This window comes from Notolepis coatsorum, assembly GCF_963971535.1.
Source record: "Notolepis coatsorum genome assembly, contig: SCAFFOLD_113, whole genome shotgun sequence".
In the NCBI taxonomy this organism is placed as follows: Eukaryota; Metazoa; Chordata; class Actinopteri; order Aulopiformes; family Paralepididae; genus Notolepis; species Notolepis coatsorum.
The window spans coordinates 254,303-278,674 of record NW_028170718.1 but is presented as its reverse complement, the minus strand read 5'-3'; the positions used below and the strand labels follow the sequence as shown (position 1 = coordinate 278,674).

General features: G+C 49.0%; 1 protein-coding gene across 1 annotated transcript in view; it reads left to right on the top strand.

Moving 5' to 3' along the window:
- LOC311248464 (E3 ubiquitin-protein ligase MARCHF8-like) overlaps nt 1-23,790 on the top strand; it is a gene marked incomplete at its 3' end in the record, with an annotated part of 133,510 nt that extends 109,720 nt beyond the window's left edge. Inside the window, exons 4-5 of the mRNA XM_084339340.1 lie at nt 23,187-23,367; nt 23,767-23,790. Coding sequence (XP_084195466.1) covers nt 23,187-23,367; nt 23,767-23,790 — 205 coding nt within the window. The remainder of the gene's footprint in view (nt 1-23,186; nt 23,368-23,766) is intronic.
- Nucleotides 23,791-24,372: the final 582 nt, after the last annotated feature.

Here is a 24,372-nt window from a genome sequence, read left to right as displayed (position 1 = left end):
GATCGCCATTCCAAATATTTATCGTGGTCGTCTTTCCAACGTTTATCAACCAAAACACATGAATCCACGGTGCTCCCAGTGTCCCCAATCCGTGTGTTATAGCGGTAGTCATGCCCGAGAAGGAAAACCCGGACCGGACTTCTTAGATTAGCGTACAGCCCCAGCCAGAGGGATTCCAATTATGTGCAATACCGGCCGCAAGGCGTTAGACGGCGAGCTCAGACCCATTCCCAATGATAACATCAGGCTGGATGGATGAAAAATGAATGGATATAGCAAATAAAAGAAATAACGATTAGAACCCGACTTTTCTCGTGATTGGCGCTCAACCACCGGCGAGATAACCGGACTTTTTTCGTGATTGGCGCTGAATGAGTTAAGCACACTGCATAAATGTGTCCACCCTAGTCGCAGAAATGAACAGGTTAGGGTTAGGGGGTTATTAACTAACCCCCTAACCTTAACCTTAACCCTAACCCTAATTTTCAAAATAGGTTAAAATCCTGAAAAATTATAAATATTCGATATGTATGGTGAGGACTGAAGTTAATAATGATATTCATAAAACAAAATTGGAGGGGGAGCTCCAGTAGCTCACCGCGTACCTCGAATGCTATTTCGGCGTCGGGGACAACCGTGCGCGTCACGGATCTGGGGTACACGAGTTCGACTCCCGGACAAGCCGTACTTTCTCAGAGTGTCTTTCCCCCGATCTATACCCCATTCAACCTGTATCTGTCGGTCATACTTAACCAGGAAAAAGCGATAAACGCGAAAAGAACCAGCTGACTGGTCAAAGTTTAAAAAAAAAAAAAAAAAAAAAATTGGAACAATACATGAAAACGATATGTTTTTACTGAGGCCGCAGTTTTCGGCAAAGGGCTAAACCCTCGAGGTTGACTCGAGGGTTAAATCAGGCCGGGCCGGATGTGATGGGTTTTAAATCAGACCCGGCCTCCGGGGGGGGGGGGGGGGGGCTGTGTGTCAGCAGGGGGGGAGCAGCTGCTTGTTGGTTCTGACCCTCTGGAGAGAGAGAGCTGTGTGTCAGCAGGGGGGGAGCAGCTGCTTGTTGGTTCAGACCCTCTGGAGAGAGAGAGCTGTGTGTCAGCAGGGGGGGAGCGGCTGCTTGTTGGTTCTGACCCGTCTCCTCTGGAGAGAGAGAGCTGTGTGTCAGCAGGGGGGGAGCAGCTGCTTGTTGGTTCTGACCCGTCTCCTCTGGAGAGAGAGAGCTGTGTGTCAGCAGGGGGGGAGCAGCTGCTTGTTGGTTCTGACCCGTCTCCTCTGGAGAGAGAGAGCTGTGTGTCGGCAGGGGGGGAGCGGCTGCTTGTTGGTTCTGACCCGTCTCCTCTGGAGAGAGAGAGCTGTGTGTCGGCAGGGGGGGAGCAGCTGCTTGTTGGTTCTGACCCGTCTCCTCTGGAGAGAGAGGGCTGTGTGTCGGCAGGGGGGGAGCAGCTGCTTGTTGGTTCTGACCCGTCTCTGGAGAGAGAGGGCTGTGTGTCGGCAGGGGGGGAGCAGCTGCTTGTTGGTTCTGACCCGTCTCCTCTGGAGAGAGAGGGCTGTGTGTCGGCAGGGGGGGAGCAGCTGCTTGTTGGTTCTGACCCGTCTCCTCTGGAGAGAGAGAGCTGTGTGTCGGCAGGGGGGGAGCAGCTGCTTGTTGGTTCTGACCCGTCTCCTCTGGAGAGAGAGAGCTGTGTGTCGGCAGGGGGGGAGCAGCTGCTTGTTGGTTCAGACCCGTCCTCAGCCACAACCAGGTCAATGTCCTGATATTAGACACCCAGATTATAATGCCCTTTGCTTTCCTGTAAGCTGTGTTGCGGATGTGGGCGATGGATGTGTGTGTGTGTGTGTGTGTGTGTGTGCGTGTGTGTGTGCGTGTGTGTGTGTGTGTGTGTCTGTGTGTGTGTGTGTGTGTCTATGTGTGTGTGTGTGTGTGTGTGTGTGTACGTGGGTTGGGTGATATTGACTTTTCTCAGAGATAATAAAATGGGTCTCAGTATTCTCACCACTATGTCTATATACAGATATATATCATGATATTTACGACATACATGACATACAGATATACAGTACTGTTACATTTATGACATACAAGATATACAAATACATGGGTACCTGTGTGGTGTAGTGTATCTTGTAGACCAGGCCCATTGCAAGTTGCTGTACTCTGTCGTCTACTCTAAGCCATCCTAGGTTGTCAAAGTGGGCAGGGGTGAGGTGGGTTCTAGGAGTCAGGTCAAGTAGTAGTCTGACCAGTTTATTTTGAGATGTTTGTAATCTTGTTTTTAGCGCCTTTGAGGTGCTTTGGTACCATGAGGTGCAAGCATAGTCGTAGTACCCTTGAATGAGTGCCCCTGCCAGAGTCTTCAGGGTATTCTTGTTTACCAGAGAGGAGATCCGGTACAAGAATCTAGTTCATTGGTTGACTTTTTTTTATTACATTGGATGCCATTTTGTCACAGGAAAGATTAGCCTCTAGGATGGAACCCAGGTAGGTAATTTCATCTTTCCTTGTGACAATATTGTCACCCACTGTAACTGAGAAGCCGTCGGTCTTGCTGAGTTTGTTATTTGAGCCGAAGAGAATGGACTCTGTTTTGCCCATGTGTAATGATAGTTTGTTATCAGCGAGCCAGGTGCAGATTCTGCCTAGTTCCGAGCTGAGGGTTTTTTCAACCTGTAACTTGTTCTTGTCAGAGACCAGCAGGGCTGAGTCGTCCGCGAACAAGAACAAGTTGCAGTCACAAGCTGACGACATGCCATTTGCATAAATTAGGAACAGTAGCGGTCCTAGTATGCTTCCTTGTGGAACACCACAGCTCACTGGGAGGGGGGGGGGGGGGGGGGTACTACCCCGGGGGTAGGGTACCGTTTACCTCCACCATCTGTTCTCTCCCCTCCAGGTAGGATTGCATTCAGCTCACTGATAGACTATCAAAACAAATTGCTTTTAGCTTGTCAATCAGAATGGAGTGATTGACAGTGTCGAAGCCCTTTTGTAGGTCCAGCATGACCATGCCGCAGTATTTGCCCGCGTCCACATCTTGTTTGATGTGGTCGTTTAAATAGAGAAGGCATGTGTCAGTGGAGTGGGATGTTCTTTTTTTGTATCCACTTTTTCTCCTTCTTTTTCCTGTTTTTCTCCCATCCCAATTTAGTCGTGCCAATTCCCCCCTCCCCTGTCTTGATCGTTGCTTGCATGTGCCCCCCACTGGTCGGTCGTAGGGAGGGTTGAAGAATCTATCGCATGTCCCCTCCGATACATGTGGAGGCAGCCAGCCACTTCTTTTCACCTGCCAGCGCGGACTCTCATTGGCGAGGTGTAACGTGTGGGAGGCTCACACTACCCTCGACATCTCCTGTCCTTGCTGTGCAGGCGCCCTGACCGACCTGTAGGAGTCGCTGTTTACAACGACCAGATTACCACCCATCAACTCCCCTCCCGCTGACTCTGCCAATTGAGTCAGTATGACGGCCGGCCCAAGCCGGAGGCAACGCTGACAGCCGGATTCGATACCGGTGTCTCACGTGTTGGTGATGAGCGCTTAGACCGCTGCGCCACCCAGTCGCCCTGGTGTGGGATTTTCTGAAGCCAGATTGGAATTCGTAGATTACCTTTTTTTCCGCAAGGTACTTTTCGACCTGTTCGTAGACTCTTTTTTCCATGACTTTCGAGATGGAGGTAAGAATAGAAACAGGGCGGTAGTTGCCTGTGTCTAATTTGCTGCCCTTTTTGTGCAGGGGGGTTACTCTTGCAATTTTGAAGTCTTTGGGGACGTGTCCCTGTTTTATGGAGAGGTTTATTATGTGTGTGATGACTGGGGTGATGGTGGCTGCTGAGTCTCTGAGGAATTTGGAGGGGATGTTGTCATGGCCAGTTTGAAGTCGTCTTTGTGGACCCCTAGGTTTTTGTAGAAGGCTAGGATGTGTTCTACCCCAAAATGCCCTGAGTGGGAGGGTAGTTTATTAACCAGTGTTGTGGCTATGTTTGTAAAGAACAGTTTTAAGTAATTGGCCACATCCAGCTTAGTTTTTTACTAGGGATGTAAAGGTACATGTAACCGTTAGGGATGGGTACCTTTCACATTTGAACCGATACCGGTACCGGTACCTGTGAATCGATACCGGTACCCAACGGTACCTTTTTTCGGTACTTTAGTCTCAAACATTTTTATTTACCTACCTCGGTCGTAAAAAAAAAATCCAAACTTCAAATAACTACAATTTCGACAGTTTTCGGCTTGTCATTGCTCCGACTGCTTTGTTGTTGAATCAAGTCAAATCCTAGGTAAGCATATATTGTGCATGTGAACGTTGACATGAAAAGAAAAAAGTAAAAAAAAAAAGTAAAAAAAAAATTAATAAAAAAGATTTTTTTTTATTTTTTTTTTGGTTTCTCACTTGATTCGATACTCGGTAGTACCGACGTGTTTCGGTTCGGTACCTCAAAAGTACCGAATTCGGTACCCATCCCTAGTAACCGTACCAAACTGTTTCAGTGTGTGCCGTACCGTACCAAACGGCTGGGTACCGAACGAATACAACGGTATGTTAACCACTAACGACCGCCCACCGGGGGCTGTTTTTTCTCTCAATCTAATATAATTATTATAATAATTTTTTTCTATACAAGTCTATTATTAATTTCAATATAGAATATTCGTTGACAGCCCTACAAGTACAATTAGTTACTGCACGCTACATCGCCCCTGAGTGGAACATGGAAAGCCAAACTTTCCCCCACTGTACCGAAAACCCGTACCGAACCGTGACTTCAAGACCGAGGTGCGTACCGAACCGTGGTTTTTGTGTACCGTCACACCCCTATTTTTTACCGCAGCCTAGTTGGTTGTTGAGTAATTTCCAACGTTCACAGGGTTTGTTTTTGTTTTCCTCAGTTTTACAATTTCTTTTGCAGATTTGATCATGGAGTTTACATCGTTTCTTAGTCTGTTTCTTTGTTGTTTGAGTTCAACCACGTGGGCTTGGAGATCACCGTTGGAGCTGTTGGCAAGCTCTGACTTTCATTATGTTCAGAGCATTTGTATGAAGTTCAGAGCAGGTCAAGCGCCGGTCTGGACGAGCCGACTGGGCAGTAGATCCAGTGAGCCTCCTCAGTCTGGACGAGCCGACTGGGCAGTAGATCCAGTGAGCCTCCTCAGTCTGGACGAGCCGACTGGGCAGTAGATCCAGTGAGCCTCCTCAGTCTGGACGAGCCGACTGGGCAGTAGATCCAGTGAGCCTCCTCAGTCTGGACGAGCCGACTGGGCAGTAGATCCAGTGAGCCTCCTCAGTCTGGACGAGCCGACTGGGCAGTAGATCCAGTGAGCCTCCTCAGTCTGGACGAGCCGACTGGGCAGTAGATCCAGTGAGCCTCCTCGGTCTGGACGAGCCGACTGGGCAGTAGATCCAGTGAGCCTCCTCGGTCTGGACGAGCCGACTGGGCAGTAGATCCAGTGAGCCTCCTCGGTCTGGACGAGCCGACTGGGCAGTAGATCCAGTGAGCCTCCTCAGTCTGGACGAGCCGACTGGGCAGTAGATCCAGTGAGCCTCCTCAGTCTGGACGAGCCGACTGGGCAGTAGATCCAGTGAGCCTCAGTCTGGACGAGCCGACTGGGCAGTAGATCCAGTGAGCCTCCTCAGTCTGGACGAGCCGACTGGGCAGTAGATCCAGTGAGCCTCAGTCTGGACGAGCCGACTGGGCAGTAGATCCAGTGAGCCTCAGTCTGGATGAGCCGACTGGGCAGTAGATCCAGTGAGCCTCCTCAGTCTGGACGAGCCGACTGGGCAGTAGATCCAGTGAGCCTCCTCAGTCTGGACGAGCCGACTGGGCAGTAGATCCAGTGAGCCTCAGTCTGGACGAGCCGACTGGGCAGTAGATCCAGTGAGCCTCCTCAGTCTGGACGAGCCGACTGGGCAGTAGATCCAGTGAGCCTCAGTCTGGACGAGCCGACTGGGCAGTAGATCCAGTGAGCCTCCTCAGTCTGGACGAGCCGACTGGGCAGTAGATCCAGTGAGCCTCAGTTTGCTCGTACGGCATACCTGTCAACAGTCCCGTTTTTCCCGGGATTCTACTGTATTTCAACCTTCTTCACGCCCTGTTCACGGTTCACGGAATTGGCAAGTTTTTTCCAAAAAAAAAAAAATAATAAATAAAATTGGATTTCTTTTTTTTTATATATAACTTTTTTTTTTTAACTCATAAAATATATTGGGTCGCACCTGAATCGGCAGGGTCGGTCGGCAACCGGAAACAAACCATCATTTTTTTTAGGCCTAAGTGGTTGCCTAGTGGAGATTTAGGATTCACTGACTGTACACTGTAAGAAAAAAAGCTGCAAGAAAACTAAACGTCTGGCATCAATGGTTTCCAAATACTGTCAAATTACAGTAAAATCAAATACATTTACAGATTACAACCTTTATTTAATGGTTAATATTTTGATAAAAGGTAATTTACTGTATTTTTATTTATTAAAGTAGGAAAACAAAAGTAATCTGTAAAATAATACAGTGAATTTCCTTAATACAGGTTTTGACCAGCATATGGCAGTGACGAGGCAGCTCCATTGGGAGGGGGCGGGGCCGGGTGGGAGGGGGCAGGGCTAAAATGTGCATGTTTTTTCTCCTGCCAATGTTGACAGCTATGTCGTACGGACGGACGGACGGACAGGCGCTCGACCCCATTGACCTTGCATTGGTTTGTGGCTAACTATCCTCCAAAGGTCCTCACTTGTTATGTAAGGAACTCTCACACACACACACACACACACACACACACACACACACACACACACACACACACAGCTTGATATCGCACACTGTGTTCTCAGAAGAAAGTGTGTCTGTATGACTAATAGCTGCTGTCACTCCTCCTCGTAACACAGACAGTGAGAGCCGTGACGTAGAGGAGGAGAGAGGGGCCATTTTGGCTCTATATTAAAAACACAATTGATTGAGAAATGTCATCCCACTGTTCCTGTATATGGACCTAACTGAAAGTTGTAGGTGTGTGCGTGTGCATGTGCGCGTGCATGTGTGCCCAGAATACCCTACATGTAACTGTAGTGTATTTCCAGTATGTACAGGTACCAGGATGTACCGCTGCTTGCGCGCCCTCTAGTGGTGGAGGCTTGTACATGTACATTTAGGTCATTGCCTCTAAATGCCACAACAAAACAATCTCCTTGTTTTCTAACGTCCGCTCTCATCAGAGGCATCACTGGTCGTCGACAGTGGGCTCAGGAGGTAGAGCGGGTCGTCTGGTTAGTCAGAAGGTTCCCGGTTCGATTCACACTCCTCCCGGGGCGCTTGTATGCTTTCTACAACACAGTTTGGCGATTTGCGAATCTGATTGGCCAGGTCATTTCTGGTCATGTGACATGTACGCCCAATCGTGGGACCGCAAGTGTCTACACTGGTTAAGCTTAGGCGCTCTTTCGAAGTTGGTTAAGGTTAGAGTTTGTCTTAGAGCGTGGCGATAGAACGCCAGGTGCTTTGCAGGCTGTTCGACGCGGAAATGGGCAAAGACACAGCTCGTCACGCTATTGGGCGCACATGTCACATGACCAGAAACGTCAGTGGCCAATCAGATTCGCAAATCGCCGAACTGCGTTGTAGAAAGCATACACTCCTCCCGGGCAGCGCGTCGAAGTGTCCTTGAGCAAGACACTTATAACCCTTTGTCTGCCTGTGGAGCATTTTTCCCTATTGTTAGGTTTTAGTGAGTTTTTCCTTACCTTCGCGTGGGGTATGTCTGGGAGTGTCGCATTCTTTCATTTATTTTAAATTTGTTGGACCTTATGGTGTCCTTGTTCTGGTCTTGACTTATTGTTATGTTTTCTTCTTGACTTGTTTAAAGAAGACCTGTACGGCCCATGGGGACATTAACGTGTGTTGTTGGGCCTTATAAATAAATTTGATTTGATTTGATTTGATTTAACCCCTAACTGCTCCCGATGTGCAGGTCGGCATCATTTGCACGGTTGCCTCCGTTGTCGGTGTGTGAGTGAACGGGTGAATGGCTGCTTTTTTATAGAGCGCTTTTATCCAACGTGCTTTACAATTTGTTACTCACATTTTACCCATTCACTCACACATTCACTCACACATTCACTCACACACACATTCACTCACACATTCACTCACACACACATTCACTCACACATTCACTCACTCATTCACTCACACATTCACTCACACATTCACTCACACATTCACTCACTCATTCACTCACACATTCACTCACACATTCACTCACACATTCACTCACTCATTCACTCACTCATTCACTCACACATTCACTCACTCATTCACTCACTCATTCACTCACTCATTCACTCACTCACACATTCACTCACACGTTCACTCACACATTCACTCACTCATTCACTCACTCATTCACTCACTCACACATTCACTCACTCACACACCGACGGCGGAGGTGACCGTGCAAGGTGCCGACCTGCTCATTGGGAACAATTAAGGGTTAAGTGTCTTGCGACAAGGACACATCGACACGCTGCCCGGGAGGAGATGGAACCTCCGGATTGCCAGACGACTGCTCTACCTCCTGAGCCACTGTCGCCCCTGTGAGTGAACGGGTGAATGTGAGGAACCAAAAGTGTACAGCGCTTTGGATAAAAGCTGCAATATAAATGCAGCCATTTCATCAAGTCGGTGATGTATCAGTGATGTCATCACTACAGCTACATACAGCACCTGTATCAGTGATGTCATCACTACAGCTACATACAGCACCTGTATCAGTGATGTCATCACTACAGCTACATACAGCACCTGTATCAGTGATGTCATCACTACAGCTACATACAGCACCCTGTGTCAGTGATGTCATCACTACAGCTACATACAGCACCCTGTGTGTCAGTGATGTCATCACTACAGCTACATACAGCACCTGTATCAGTGATGTCATCACTACAGCTACATACAGCACCCTGTGTCAGTGATGTCATCACTACAGCTACATACAGCACCCTGTGTGTCAGTGATGTCATCACTACAGCTACATACAGCACCTGTATCAGTGATGTCATCACTACAGCTACATACAGCACCCTGTATCAGTGATGTCATCACTACAGCTATAAGAAAGGAACATTTTAAATAAGGATTTGTGATGATCAAAAAACAGTTAATTGAGGAATACCTGGAATACTGGATCATGGAATACCTGGAATACTGGATCATGGAATACCTGGAATACTGGATCATGGAATACCTGGAATACTGGATCATGGAATACCTGGAATACTGGATCATGGAATACCTGGAATACTGGATCATGGAATACCTGGAATACTGGATCATGGAATACCTGGAATACTGGATCATGGAATACCTGCAATACTGGATCATGGAATACCTGCAATACTGGATCATGGAATACCTGGAATACTGGATCATGGAATACCTGGAATACTGGATCATGGAATACATGGAATACTGGATCATGGAATACCTGGAATACTGGATCATGGAATACATGTATTGCAAATATATAGAAAATACAAACTCACTCTGGTCACTTTTGACCCATGTTGCACATCAAAGGGTTAATAAACATCAAAGGGTTAATAAACATCAAAGGGTTAATGCCTTTTGCTTTTGGATTTGTGACGGTCAGTCATTTATCTGCCATTAGTTTGGGCGAGGCTACCAGACCGTCGTTGATTGATTGATTGAACATTGTATGAGCAGATTGCAGAATGGGTACAATACAGTACGGCTCAATACACACACTTGTTAAGGGGATGCAGACCAGAGAAAGACTTTCGACTTGTTTACATCAGGGTCCCCCATTTTCAATTCATCATAACATATATGACATACATGACATACAGATATACAGATATATCATGACATTTATGACATACATGACATACAGGTATACAGTACTGTTAAACAGAGATCCTAACAGAAAATATATAGGGGGGGGGGGGGGGGGGAACTGTTCATTAGGAGGGGGTGGGATGTGGCATAATTGCGAAACGTGTTTAGTCCCTTGTTTGAGCCGAATCTGTGTTGAACATGATTTGTGGAGCTCCCTCTGGTGTTGTGATTGTGGTATTCACTGACCTTTGGGAAGTATTTTGACATGTACATGGGTACCTTGGTCGTGTAGTGTATCTTGTAGACCAGGCCCATTGCAAGTTGCTGTACTCTGTCGTCTACTCTAAGCCATCCTAAGTTGTCAAAGTGGGCAGGGGTGAGGTGGGTTCTAGGGGTTGGGTCAAGCAGTAGTCTGACCAGTTTGTTTTGCAACAATCTCAAAGGGGTAACGGTGCCTGCTGGCTCCTCCCACTCGGTCCTGCTGGCTCCTCCCACTCGGTCCTGCTGGCTCCTCCCACTCGGTCCTGCCACTGCGAGGGGATTTATTGATAACCAGCGCTCTATAGGATGTATTGATAACCAGCGCTCTATAGGATGTATTGATAACCAGCGCTCTATAGGATGTATTGATAACCAGTGCTCTATAGGATGTATTGATAACCAGTGCTCTATAGGATGTATTGATAACCAGCGCTCTATAGGATGTATTGATAACCAGCGCTCTATAGGATGTATTGATAACCAGTGCTCTATAGGATGTATTGATAACCAGCGCTCTATAGGATGTATTGATAACCAGCGCTCTATAGGATGTATTGATAACCAGCGCTCTATAGGATGTATTGATAACCAGCGCTCTATAGGATGTATTGATAACCAGTGCTCTATAGGATGTATTGATAACCAGCGCTCTATAGGATGTATTGATAACCAGCGCTGTTGTGAAGGATCAGATTAAACCGAATATATATATTTATTTATGGATATATATTTAATAGTATTTGTATATCGTTTGATATCCCTTGTATATTCCTTGTACATATACACTGAATATCCCTTTAGTCTACTAACAGCCCATAATAGTTTCATTCTACCATTGGACAAGAACCTGGCGCCAGCAGCCAAGCCCCTTGGTTCAAGTTCAATCGTGCCGACGAACATGTCGTTACAAGCCCGGTTCCGCGTAGGAATACGTCTGGCGAAATACGAATGGTACTATTTGTTCACAGCGCATATATATATGGCGCAAGTAAAGTAGAACTTTCTTTTTAGTCCATTAGTCCTTTACCCTCCAACCTAGTAACAGACGTGAAGCCTCACCCACGACCCACGTGTGGTGCAGTATGGCCTACTTGGCCTCAGAATAGGCATTGAGACATCGTGTGGATTAATAGTTGAATTGTCATAGTTTGGCACTATACCGTCGAGTGGGACGTATTTCTATTAAGTTAATAATAGTCTATTATGTATGGTGCATCGTTCGGTTAGAGTTATAAAGTGAGCAGTACCCCCATCGTTCCTGGCGTTATCTAGAGTCTTAACCAGGCTGGGCAGACCACGTGTGGTGCTTTCATCCGAGGAGTTCTGGGCCAGGACGAGTGGACCTGTACATTGGATTACTTTACCCGGACGACGGCGAGCCCTACACGGCTTGGATTATCTACTTGCTTTGGGTGCTTTGATTATGCCATGGATAACAGCCAACACTGCTGAGTGTTGGAACTACCCCCCGAGAGGAGTCCAGGTGAGACGGCGCTCTACCCCGAGTGAGGTCGCCTCACGTCTCTTCGTTGTGGACCGGCAGCTACCGTCTACAAGAGGGCCCAGCTGTATTCATCTGTGGACCGAGGTTCTGTGGGCACCGTGTTCAGCACTCTGAATTCTCCCAAGAAATCGTCGGCCAGATGGGATATCGCCAGCGGCTCTCCTAACCCCCCCCCCCCTACTGACTTACAACCAGCGGGACCCCCCTTTAGTGTATCCAGCTATAATCATTTAAGTACCATCGCTATAGTTCCCTAAAGAACCAGGTTGTATACTTGCTCCCTGCGTAACCAGAGATTGGACATTCAATGTTGATTTGCCTACGAATACTCATTTGCCTTACAAGTGCATTCAAATCATAAATGTCATTAAGTGAACGTTGTATATACCCTTTGCTATATAAAATATTCGATTTATACATTTGTGTGGACTTCGTTTCATCAGGTGGGAAAGTGTTCATCATATCTATATCATGTACTGTGTGGCCAGTAGTTAAAGTACATAACCGGTAGTGGTTTAATGATACCATACTTATCAATACAGTCAGGGAATTGTACCCCTCAGTTACAATTGGTCCTTCGAGCCGGAGGGTAACTAGTGTAATATTAATATAGTGTTATTAATATTGAAATGGCCTATGATGAACACTCCACGAAACGGTCCTCCTAACGTAGAACGCCCGCGGCGCAGACGACAGACACCTCAGTACTTAGAGGATTACGCTGTCAGTCAACTACCTAGCCTTCTACAGACGGTAAACGCGGTAAAAGTAGAAAGTAAAATTATGTCTGACCTTAACGACCAGGTTACCCCGACCACAGAGGCCCTAGTGGGTTCTAATGTAACTGACCAAGCTCACGGTGGGGACCAGGAGGGAGCTGACATGCCTTTACCCCCCGCCAATACCGAAGAAGTAGTCCCCGACCAGCCCCGGGAGGAAGACAACCCTACAGAGAGAGAACTCTGCACGGAAGAAGAGGAGGAGAGCGCCGAGGAAATAGGGCTCCAGGACTCCCCAACGAGTACAGCCAGGAGCGGCTCACCTCTACAACCGTCTTCCCCCAGCAAAGCGGAGAGGATGCTATCACAGGCGTTCCTCGTCAGCCTGACAGCCTCTACCGAACGCGATCGACTCCAGGGTGAACGCGATCGACTTCAGGGTGAACGCGATCGACTCCAGACACAGCAACGGAGCGAAGAAGAGCGCATACGCCTGGAGATGAGACGCCTTCAGACGGAAGAGAATATGGCAAGAGACCGAGCAGACACCCAGCGTGCCGCTGCCGGTGCCCAAAGAGAAACAGAGCGCGACCTCGCTCTCATCCAGCACGAAACCGAGCGCGACAGACTACAGGGCGAGCGCGACAGACTACAAGCCGAGCGCGACAAGTTACAAGCGCAGCTAATGGAGCAGCTGATCCTCAAGGCAACACCCTCTCCCTCCGCCAGGGGTTCAAGGAACTCGTCGAGACAACAGTCAAGGGCAGCGTCTCCTAACCGAGCAAGCGACCCTGAACTTGACCAACAGACCAAGCCTATACCCCCCGCAGACCCCCTTCCCAGACCGGTCCAAGCGAGACCCAGCTACAAGGAAGGAGCGGCATACACTGCGGAGAAGCTAAATAAACGACTACAGGATCTAGAGGACCTGATAGAAGAAGAAGAGGGAGAGGAGGAGAACCAAGCCCGACGACAGCACAGTACTCCACCGGACCAGGAGGTCCAGTACAGCCCAGGCTATACCCCCGTGGCGCTGCGCTACAGACCCCCGACTCTATTCACGGGTGAGCATGACGCACGACCAGCCCCGAGGAATAGCACCTGGACCAGCGGGCCATGGTACCCTGCCGGTACCAGCCCACAGAGAGGCGCAAGAGGAGACTCGCCTAGGAGGTCTCTCCCCCAACGCTCGCCGATGTATCAGCCATCCACGGCGTCATACATTGCCACGCCGACGTTTCCAGACTTCACCTATGAGAATCGAGCACAGTACACGGAGCTCCGGATGTGCTTAGAGACAATGATGGTGGATGTCGCTGATGAACGCCACAAGTATGCAATATTACTGAAGCACCTGAAAGTACCGCGAGCGCACAATATAGCGCTAGCCTATGCCACCTCTACGACCCCATACACCGCGGCTCTAGCAGCGCTGGACCAGAGATATGGACGTATATGGGATTACGTAATCCAAGAGATAAGGCATATTGACCGCCTACCCCCGGCAACAGACAATCGCTCATTAGACGACCTGTCTATAAAAGTGCAGTCCCTGGTAGGGATGCTGGGAGCGCAACGGGAAAAGGGTATGCACGAGCTATACGCCAACTCTAACGTCGAGAGGATTTTAGAGAAGCTGCCACCCGCCAGACAAGAGCGCTTCAGGCGGCAGAGAGACCACCGTGATCCTAACGGTCCCGAACCATCCCTCCTCGATCTAGCCGACTTCCTGGCGAGAGAAGTCAGCAGCTTACGACTGGATACGTTCGTGCGGAGCACACCAAGCTCCAGAGAGGGACCCAGGAGAATAAACGATGGAAGAAGATCGGTGACTGTCATGCACCAATCAGAATCAGTACCGAGCAGTAAGAACCACAGTACCCCCTCGAGAAAAGAGAAGTGGAAGATGGTGTGCCCGTACTGCGAGAAGGAACACTGGCTGTCACAATGTGACCTGTTCACAAAGATGAATGCAGAAGAAGTGAGTCAATGGATAAAGTCCAACAGGCGCTGTTACCGATGTGCGCGCAGTCACATGGCAGCCGAATGCCGCCTAAAGAAGAGGTGCAGTCGGTGTGACGGAGCCCATCTAGATGTACTACACGACAGTAACAGAAGAAAGCCTGCACCTGCACCATCGAGCAGCACCAAGGCAAGTGTCATGTACATTGACCCCGCCAGCAGCAGCGGCGCCCAAGTGCTCGTAAAGGTAGTCCGTGTAACATTGAGCTACCAAGATAAAGTCATGGACACTTACGCCGTCCTTGATGACGGGTCAGAGAAGACCCTTCTGCTCACGTCCGCTGCGGCCCAGCTGGGACTGCGGGGGAGCGAGAACCAAATGACGATTCGGACAATAAGAAGAGATTTAAAGACGATAAAGGGCGAGAATGTCTCCTTCACTATCGCAGCAAGCGGGCAGCCAGAGCGACGGTATAGGATTACAAATGCTTTCACCAGCCAAGAAATAGGACTATCACAGTACACCTACCCCATCGCCAAGCTGATGGATAAATATGTGCACCTGCGTCAACTACCTATCCCGCTCATAGACGGCGCCACCCCGACCCTGCTGATAGGCTCCGACCATGCAGATCTCATAGTCCCGATAGACCGGGTCCATACAGGACCCCGAGGCTGTCCTGCAGCAGTCGAGACCCGCCTAGGGTGGACACTACAAGGCCCCCTCGCTAAATCTCTCAACCGAACAGCAGCCACTAGCTGCCTCCACTCCAGAGCGACAGAAGAAGACACCACTCTCCTGCAGCATGTCGAGAGGCTATGGACACTAGAGACAATGCCCTTTAAGAACGAAAAGAAAGACATTCGTTCTAAAGAAGACATTTACGCCATAAACCTCCTCGAGCAAGGGACAAAGAGAGTCACAGTCGGCGGAGTGATGAGATACGCAACTCCACTCCTGAGGCGAGAGGGAATGCCCACCTTTCACGCAAAGAAAGACGCCACGGAGCGGTATCTATTGAACACAGAGCGGCGCCTAGCCAAAGACCCCGCTCAAGAGAGTGTGTACCGCGCTGAGAATGAGAAGCTAATCACAGCGGGACACGTAACGAAGATTGACTGGCGACGCCGTGCGCTGCTCCGCGCCTCTCTGATCAAAGACGGCTTTGATCTCCGGCAGCGGGCCAGCAGCGACCCCCCAGCATTACGCAGCCTCTCCCCAGAGGAGAAGCCCTTGCTGCGGTTCCTATGGAGAGAGAGGATCGGAGATGAGCATCCAGCCATCTACCAGTGGGAAGTCCTCCCCTTCGGAACCACATGCAGCCCGTGCTGTGCTACATTTGCACTACAGAAACACGTCGCAGAGGACCCAGCAGCAGATGAAGAGGTCCGACACAGTGTGAAGAACAGTTTCTACGTGGACAACTGTTTACAAAGCGTTTCGACTCAAGAAGAAGCCGAGGTTCTCCTACTCAAGCTACGCGCCTCCCTGATCAAAGGCGGCTTTGATCTCAGGCAGTGGGCCAGCAGCGACCCGCACGTATTGCGCAGCCTCTCCCCCGCGGACAAGGCTGCCAGCAGCGAGACCTGGATGGCGACAAGCCCAGGAGAAGCCCAAGAAATGACACTAGGACTAGTCTCGCGCTTCAAACCAGACTCGCTCCACTATAGACACAAACCCCTGACCACGGAGCAGGGAAGGTCGACGGCGATACCGACCACCAGACGGAGTGTGTACAGAACACTCGCCAGACAATATGACCCGTTGGGATGTATTCTACCTTACACCACCAGGGCAAAGATGATTGTACGAGCACTATGGGACAAGGACCAGGGCTGGGACGACCCAATACCTGCACACCTTGCCTCCACATGGAGAGAGTGGGAGACGGAGCTCCGCTCACTCCCAGGCGTCAATATACGCCGCAGCTACTTCCCACCCACAGTGAGGCCAGAGACATGCAAGATGGATCTACACGTCTTCAGTGACGCCTCCGAAGTAGCCTATGGATCGGTGGCCTACTTGCGTGCCCAAGAGAAGGGAGGAGAGATACACACTGCTTTCATCCTGGCTCGCTCAAGAATAGCCCCACGAAAGCAACAATCTATCCCGTGTCTAGAGCTCTGCGCAGCCCTAGCAGGAGCGCATCTAGCCACGTTAATCCAACGTGAACTCACCATTCCGGTGCACAGAACAATCTTGTGGTCAGATTCCACGACAGTACTCACATGGATCAAGTCTGATTCATGCAGATACAAGGTCTTCGTGGGAGTCAGAGTCACCGAGATTCAAGAGTTAACAGAAGCAGCGAGCTGGCGGTATGTGGACACCAAACACAACCCAGCTGACGTCATCACCCGGGGAATGTCCCTAGATGACCTCACCCGTCGCAACATCTATAGTGACGGACCAGAGTTCCTCAAGCTCCCGGAAGAAGAGTGGCCTACACCCACCCCACGGGAAGCGAGTAAAGAGGAGGCTGAGAACAAGAAACCTATGTTCTGTGGACTGAGCACAGTCGCCTCCACAGACCCCAACATAGATGATTGCATTACCCTACAGAGTGCGCAGCTAAAGACATTTCTGCTGCACCACCCAGAGATTCAGCTCACTGCCGACATTTCAGCAGCTGACTACGAAGAAGCAGAACTTCTTCTACTACAACGAGCCCAGAGAGACTCGTTCCCCGATGAGCTAGACTGTCTACAGGGAGGAAAGCCCGTCCCATCAGACAGCAGACTGCTCCACCTGGCACCCGAGAGCGACGCCCATAATCTCATCAGAGTGGGTGGTCGTCTGCGGAGAGCCCCCAATCTACCGGATGACGTTAAGTACCCGATAGTCTTGAACAGCCGACACAAGGTCACAGAGCTGATCATAAAGAAATACGACGAGGATGTACACCACGCAGGAGCAGAGAGAGTCTTCGCGGAGATCAGACGTCGCTATTGGATACTTCAAGGAAGAGAAGCAGTGCGACGCTTCCAGCGAACCTGTCTAGACTGCCGAAAGTGGCGCGCGCAGCCCAGCATACCCCGGATGGCTGACCTACCTCCCTGTCGCCTCCGACTCGGCGACAAGCCATTCCACTCCACAGGCATGGACTGTTTTGGCCCGTTGTATATAAAGAAAGGAAGAGGAACCGAGAAGCGGTGGGGTATTGTATTCAAATGCATGACCACCAGAGCGATACATATCGAACTCATTCCAACCATGAGCACAGACTCATTCCTTATGGCCTTCCGAAGATTTACATCACGGAAAGGAAAACCGTCTACATTGTTGTCTGATCACGGGACAAACTTCAAAGGCGGAGAAAGAGAGCTGAGAGAGAGCTTCCAAGCTATGGGCCCAGAACTTAAGACCCACCTCGCTCCATCCCAGATTGACTTCCAGTTTAATCCCCCGAACGCACCCCACTTCGGTGGAACCTGGGAACGAGAAGTACGTTCTATAAAGACAGCCCTGTACGCCGTGCTTGGGGCCCAGACTGTGGCGGAAGAAGTCCTAATGACAGTCCTCACGGAGATCGAGGGAGTATTGAACTCCAAGCCCCTCGGCTACGTCTCCAGTGATGTAGCAGATGTCGACCCGGTCACCCCCAACACACTCTTGATGGGGCGGCTGGACCCCGCGCTACCCCAGACAATGTACAGGCCTGAAGAAGCGAACGGCCGAAGAATGTGGAGGTACAGTCAAGTACTAGCTGACAAGTTTTGGAACAGCTTTCTACTCCACTACCTACCGTCTCTACAGACCCGCCAGAAGTGGGTAAAAGAGAGAGACAATTTGACAGAAGGAACAGTCGTCATGATTATCGACCAGTCACTACCCAGAGCTATGTGGCCGGCTGGCCGCGTAAGCAAAGTGATCACCGGTGCCGATGGCAAGGTCCGAGCAGCTGAGGTGCTCGTCCAAGGGCGAACTTACACACGACCCGTGGCGAGGCTAATAGAACTGCCCAGACTCCCAGACACTATCGATGACGACCATGACCCCACGACTTTGTGAGTTGACTGACCCTTACAGCGAACCTTGAGTGGTAGACAGTGCGGTTAATCTGTCTCTGCTTAGCTAATTAGGTGGGACTAATTAGGGGGCGGCTGTTGTGAAGGATCAGATTAAACCGAATATATATATTTATTTATGGATATATATTTAATAGTATTTGTATATCGTTTGATATCCCTTGTATATTCCTTGTACATATACACTGAATATCCCTTTAGTCTACTAACAGCCCATAATAGTTTCATTCTACCATTGGACAAGAACCTGGCGCCAGCAGCCAAGCCCCTTGGTTCAAGTTCAATCGTGCCGACGAACATGTCGTTACAAGCCCGGTTCCGCGTAGGAATACGTCTGGCGAAATACGAATGGTACTATTTGTTCACAGCGCATATATATATGGCGCAAGTAAAGTAGAACTTTCTTTTTAGTCCATTAGTCCTTTACCCTCCAACCTAGTAACAGACGTGAAGCCTCACCCACGACCCACGTGTGGTGCAGTATGGCCTACTTGGCCTCAGAATAGGCATTGAGACATCGTGTGGATTAATAGTTGAATTGTCATAGTTTGGCACTATACCGTCGAGTGGGACGTATTTCTATTAAGTTAATAATAGTCTATTATGTATGGTGCATCGTTCGGTTAGAGTTATAAAGTGAGCAGTACCCCCATCGTTCCTGGCGTTATCTAGAGTCTTAACCAGGCTGGGCAGACCACGTGTGGTGCTTTCATCCGAGGAGTTCTGGGCCAGGACGAGTGGACCTGTACATTGGATTACTTTACCCGGACGACGGCGAGCCCTACACGGCTTGGATTATCTACTTGCTTTGGGTGCTTTGATTATGCCATGGATAACAGCCAACACTGCTGAGTGTTGGAACTACCCCCCGAGAGGAGTCCAGGTGAGACGGCGCTCTACCCCGAGTGAGGTCGCCTCACGTCTCTTCGTTGTGGACCGGCAGCTACCGTCTACAAGAGGGCCCAGCTGTATTCATCTGTGGACCGAGGTTCTGTGGGCACCGTGTTCAGCACTCTGAATTCTCCCAAGAAATCGTCGGCCAGATGGGATATCGCCAGCGGCTCTCCTAACCCCCCCCCCCCCCTACTGACTTACAACCAGCGGGACCCCCCTTTAGTGTATCCAGCTATAATCATTTAAGTACCATCGCTATAGTTCCCTAAAGAACCAGGTTGTATACTTGCTCCCTGCGTAACCAGAGATTGGACATTCAATGTTGATTTGCCTACGAATACTCATTTGCCTTACAAGTGCATTCAAATCATAAATGTCATTAAGTGAACGTTGTATATACCCTTTGCTATATAAAATATTCGATTTATACATTTGTGTGGACTTCGTTTCATCAGGTGGGAAAGTGTTCATCATATCTATATCATGTACTGTGTGGCCAGTAGTTAAAGTACATAACCGGTAGTGGTTTAATGATACCATACTTATCAATACAGTCAGGGAATTGTACCCCTCAGTTACAAGCGCTCTATAGGATGTATTGATAACCAGTGCTCTATAAGATGTATTGATAACCAGCGCTCTATAGGATGTATTGATAACCAGTGCTCTATAGGATGTATTGATAACCAGCGCTCTATAGGATGTATTGATAACCAGCGCTCTATAGGATGTATTGATAACCAGTGCTCTATAGCAGTGGTTCTCAACTGGTCTAGCCTCGGGACCCAACATTTTCCTTAGTCATTAAGTCGCGACCCAACATTTTTAACCACTATGATTTATGTAAAAAAAAAAATTGCAGTAATACGCAATCTTTCAAAATATGAAATAAACACAAAAAAGTGCAACAAAAGTGCAACTATTGCTAAAAACCCAATGAAATAAAATAATAATAAATAATATATGCTTCTTAGCAGATTTCTTAGCTTAACATAACAGACCTAAATTTGGGGGAACTAATGGGATAACTGGGGTTGCAACAAAAGTGCAATTAGGGCTAAAAACCCAATGAAATAAAATAATAATAAATAATTATGCTTCTTAGCAGATTTCTTAGCTTAAAGGCCAACCTCTAGGTTAAACCCTACTGATCAATTATGGGTAGTTTACATCATTGGTATATAATTTCATTATTTATTTATTTCCATTTGACACCGGAAATGCCACTCTGAAAGAGTTAAAAAGGTCCACGCACGAATAACATGCACGCGCGAATCAAAAAAGCTTATCAAAACGCCGACGTCACAACAGGTGTGGCTTGCATATTAATGAGCCGAATCTAATGTTGCTTTTCCACTAAAATAAAGTACTCAGTTTGTCTCCGTGTGGGGAGGCGGGGTTGCTGGTGATCAGCATGAGAGCTCCAGAAATGACACGTGAAAAACTGCAGACCACTGATTGGTCAGAAGAGAGACGCGTGACGTCACTGTTTGGGGAGTCTGAACGAAAACAGAATGTCCGCGCCGCCATCTTTAATGTCTCGCGTAGGATATCTTTTGTGTGTTTGCAGCAAGAAACGAGTGCAATAAAAAAGGATACAGTCACTGTGTATTCTGCCTCATTTATTGATGAAACAAAACCGACATCAACACAATTTGCCACCGAGCGGAGAGTTTAGTCTGACAAAAAGATCGCTGATTAGTTACGCTTGTTGTTGGGGGTTAGGGACGTAACGTTAGTTAGCCTAATGCTAACGTTAGCAGATAGACACGAGAGGCTATCTGTGTAGAATAGACACAATGAGGTAACGTTAGCGTTAGCATAATAGACACAACGAGAGTCTGGTTAATGTTGTTATTGATTGATTGAAAACTGTGTTTTACTCTGGCTTGCCAAGCTCATCATAGCCCCTTTCGTGACTGATGCACCGAGTGAAGCTTGTGGACTCGACAACAGCGGCGGGCGCCGGAGCCCGCAGCGCTAGTTAGCTCATAGCTATCGTGTAACACTAGCCTTTGCGGGCTCGGGCGCCCTGCGGCTGCCGTCGCGTCCATGGGCCCCCCGGCAGGGCACCCGTGGGGTCGGGTCGGGGTGTACAGAGAGGAGAGAACCATTTTGGGTCGGCCGTTCATGCCGGCCAGCGAGCCGGATGTCGGGATATGTTGTTAGCACAATAGCTACCAAGCTAAGCTATGTTATCTACTAACGTTATAAACACAATGTGTACAACGACACAATGATTTACATTATTACAAATATGGTAACGTGGTTAGCTTTAGAGATGGATGGATGGCTATAATCACGGAGCAATAGTGAGGTGAAACAGATACATTTCCATTCGGCTAGTAGTAGCAAGCATATATCTATGGTAGCAAGGCTCTCTGCCTGCCACTAGCTGTGTGACTCTCAGCGCCCCCTGGTGATACCCCTGGTGACCAATACCTGTTGTGACGACATTACACGTGCACGTTATAAACCATTGATTAAAATATGCAAGTGCATGTTGATTGTGTTGGGCAGACAAAATGTTTTGATAAAAACGCTAAAACTGGGTCAATTTCAATACTTTTTTTTACAATTCTTCATGAAAGTCACTGTTGGCCTAGTCCACATTGTTTATTGAACAAAAATACAACGTGGAGGTTGCACTTTAACATAACAGACCTAAGTTTGGGGGAACTAATGGGATAACTGGGGTTGCAACAAAAGTGCAACTATAGGGCTAAAAACCCAATGAAATTAAATAATAATAATAATAATAATAATAATAATAATAATAATAATAATAATAATAATAATAATAATAATAATAATAATAATAATAATAATAATAATAATGCTTCTTAGCAGACTTCTTAGCTTAACATAACAGACCTACAGTACGTTTGGGGGAGCTAATGGGATAACTGGGGTTGCAACAAAAGTGCAACTAAGGGCTAAAAACACAATGAAATAAAATAATAATAATAAATAATATATCCTTCTTAGCAGACTTCTTAGCTTAACATGCAGGGAACTAATGGGATAACTGGGGATGTTGTTTGCTCCTGACAAGAGTCTCAAAGTCTGGGGTGATAGTAGACAAAGCAACTCTGAGGTCATGCTCAATGTCCAATCTGTTCCTCTGCTTTGTCTTCAGCTGGACCAGAGCTGAGAAGCCACTTTCACAAAGATAGGTAGTGAGAAAAAAAAAGTAAAAAAAAAAAAAAATTACTTTTAATTTTTTTTTTTTTTTTTTTTTACACACATTCGCGACCCACTCAAAATGGCTCCGCGACCCACTTTTGGGTCGCGACCCACCAGTTGAGAAACACTGCTCTATAGGATGTATTGATAACCAGTGCTCTATAGGATGTATTGATAACCAGCGCTCTATATGATGTATTAATAATAACCAGTGTTCTATAGGATGTATGTATTAATAATAACCAGTGTTCTATAGGATGTATGTATTAAGTAAGGGATAATGTATAGCTATACTCGATCATTGTCGCAAAATAATTGACCGACACGGAGTTTATAATACCGAGGCGCAGCACTGAGGTGTTTTAAACGTCAGTGAAGGTCAATTATTTTGCGACAATGATCGAGTATAGCTATACATTATCCCGCTTATTACATGGCTAACTTACTAACAAATATACCTAATTCATTTTACACCATCGACAAGACGAGATCAAATGCAGACGCAGTTGTTCTGTGGCTCCGCTGTCGGCCCAAATAAAGTGATTATTATTATCGGCGGCCGGCAGGTCTGTGGTCTGATTGCACTGATGACTGAGTGTCAGTGGGGCTTGATTGCGAACAGCTGCGCACAGCGGTCATTATTGCTTGACAGAGGTCCGTTATCGTGTGATAACCGACCTCTGACGCGCGCGCTATTGACCAATCACACGCAAGCATTTCGGCGATTTGTGAAAACGCCCTGTAATGATAATGAATAACTCCGCCCCCCCCCCCTGCAGGATCTGCCACTGCGAGGGCGACGAGCAGAGCCCCCTGATCACGCCCTGCCGCTGCACCGGGAGCCTGCGCTACGTCCACCAGACCTGCCTGCAGCAGTGGATCAAGAGCTCCGACACCCGCTGCTGCGAACTCTGCAAGTACCAGTTCATCATGGAGACCAAGCTGAAGCCGCTGCGGCAGGTAGGACACGCCCCCTGCTGTCTGCAGGACACGCCTCCGTCTGTGTGTAGGACACGCCCCCCCTCTGTGTGTAGGGCACGCCCCCCTCTGTGTGTAGGACACGCCCCCCGTCTGTGTGTAGGACACGCCTCCGTCTGTGTGTAGGACACGCCCCCCGTCTGTGTGTAGGGCACGCCCCCTGCTGTCTGTAGGACACGCCCCCTGCTGTCTGTAGGACACGCCCCCCCTTCTGTGTGTAGGGCACCCCCCCTTCTGTGTGTAGGGCACGCCCCCCGTCTGTGTGTAGGACACGCCCCCGTCTGTGTGTAGGACACGCCCCCGTCTGTGTGTAGGGCACGCCCCCGTCTGTGTGTAGGGCACCCCCCTCTGTGTGTAGGACACGCCCCCGTCTGTGTGTAGGACACGCCCCCCGTCTGTGTGTAGGACACGCCCCCGTCTGTGTGTAGGACACGCCCCCCTCTGTGTGTAGGACACGCCCCCCGTCTGTGTGTAGGACACGCCCCCCTCTGTGTGTAGGACACGCCCCCCGTCTGTGTGTAGGACACGCCCCCGTCTGTGTGTAGGACACGCCCCCCTCTGTGTGTAGGACACGCCCCCCTTCTGTGTGTAGGACACGCCCCCGTCTGTGTGTAGGGCACGCCCCCCTCTGTGTGTAGGACACGCCCCCCTTCTGTGTGTAGGGCACGCCCCCGTCTGTGTGTAGGGCACGCCCCCCTCTGTGTGTAGGACACGCCCCCCTTCTGTGTGTAGGGCACGCCCCCGTCTGTGTGTAGGGCACCCCCCTCTGTGTGTAGGACACGCCCCCCTTCTGTGTGTAGGACACGCCCCCCTTCTGTGTGTAGGGCACGCCCGCCTCTGTGTGTAGGACACGCCCCCCTCTGTGTGTAGGGCACGCCCCCCGTCTGTGTGTAGGACACGCCCCCCTCTGTAGGACACGCCCCCCCTCTGTGTGTAGGACACGCCCCCCTGCTGTCTGTAGGACACGCCCCCCGTCTGTGTGTAGGA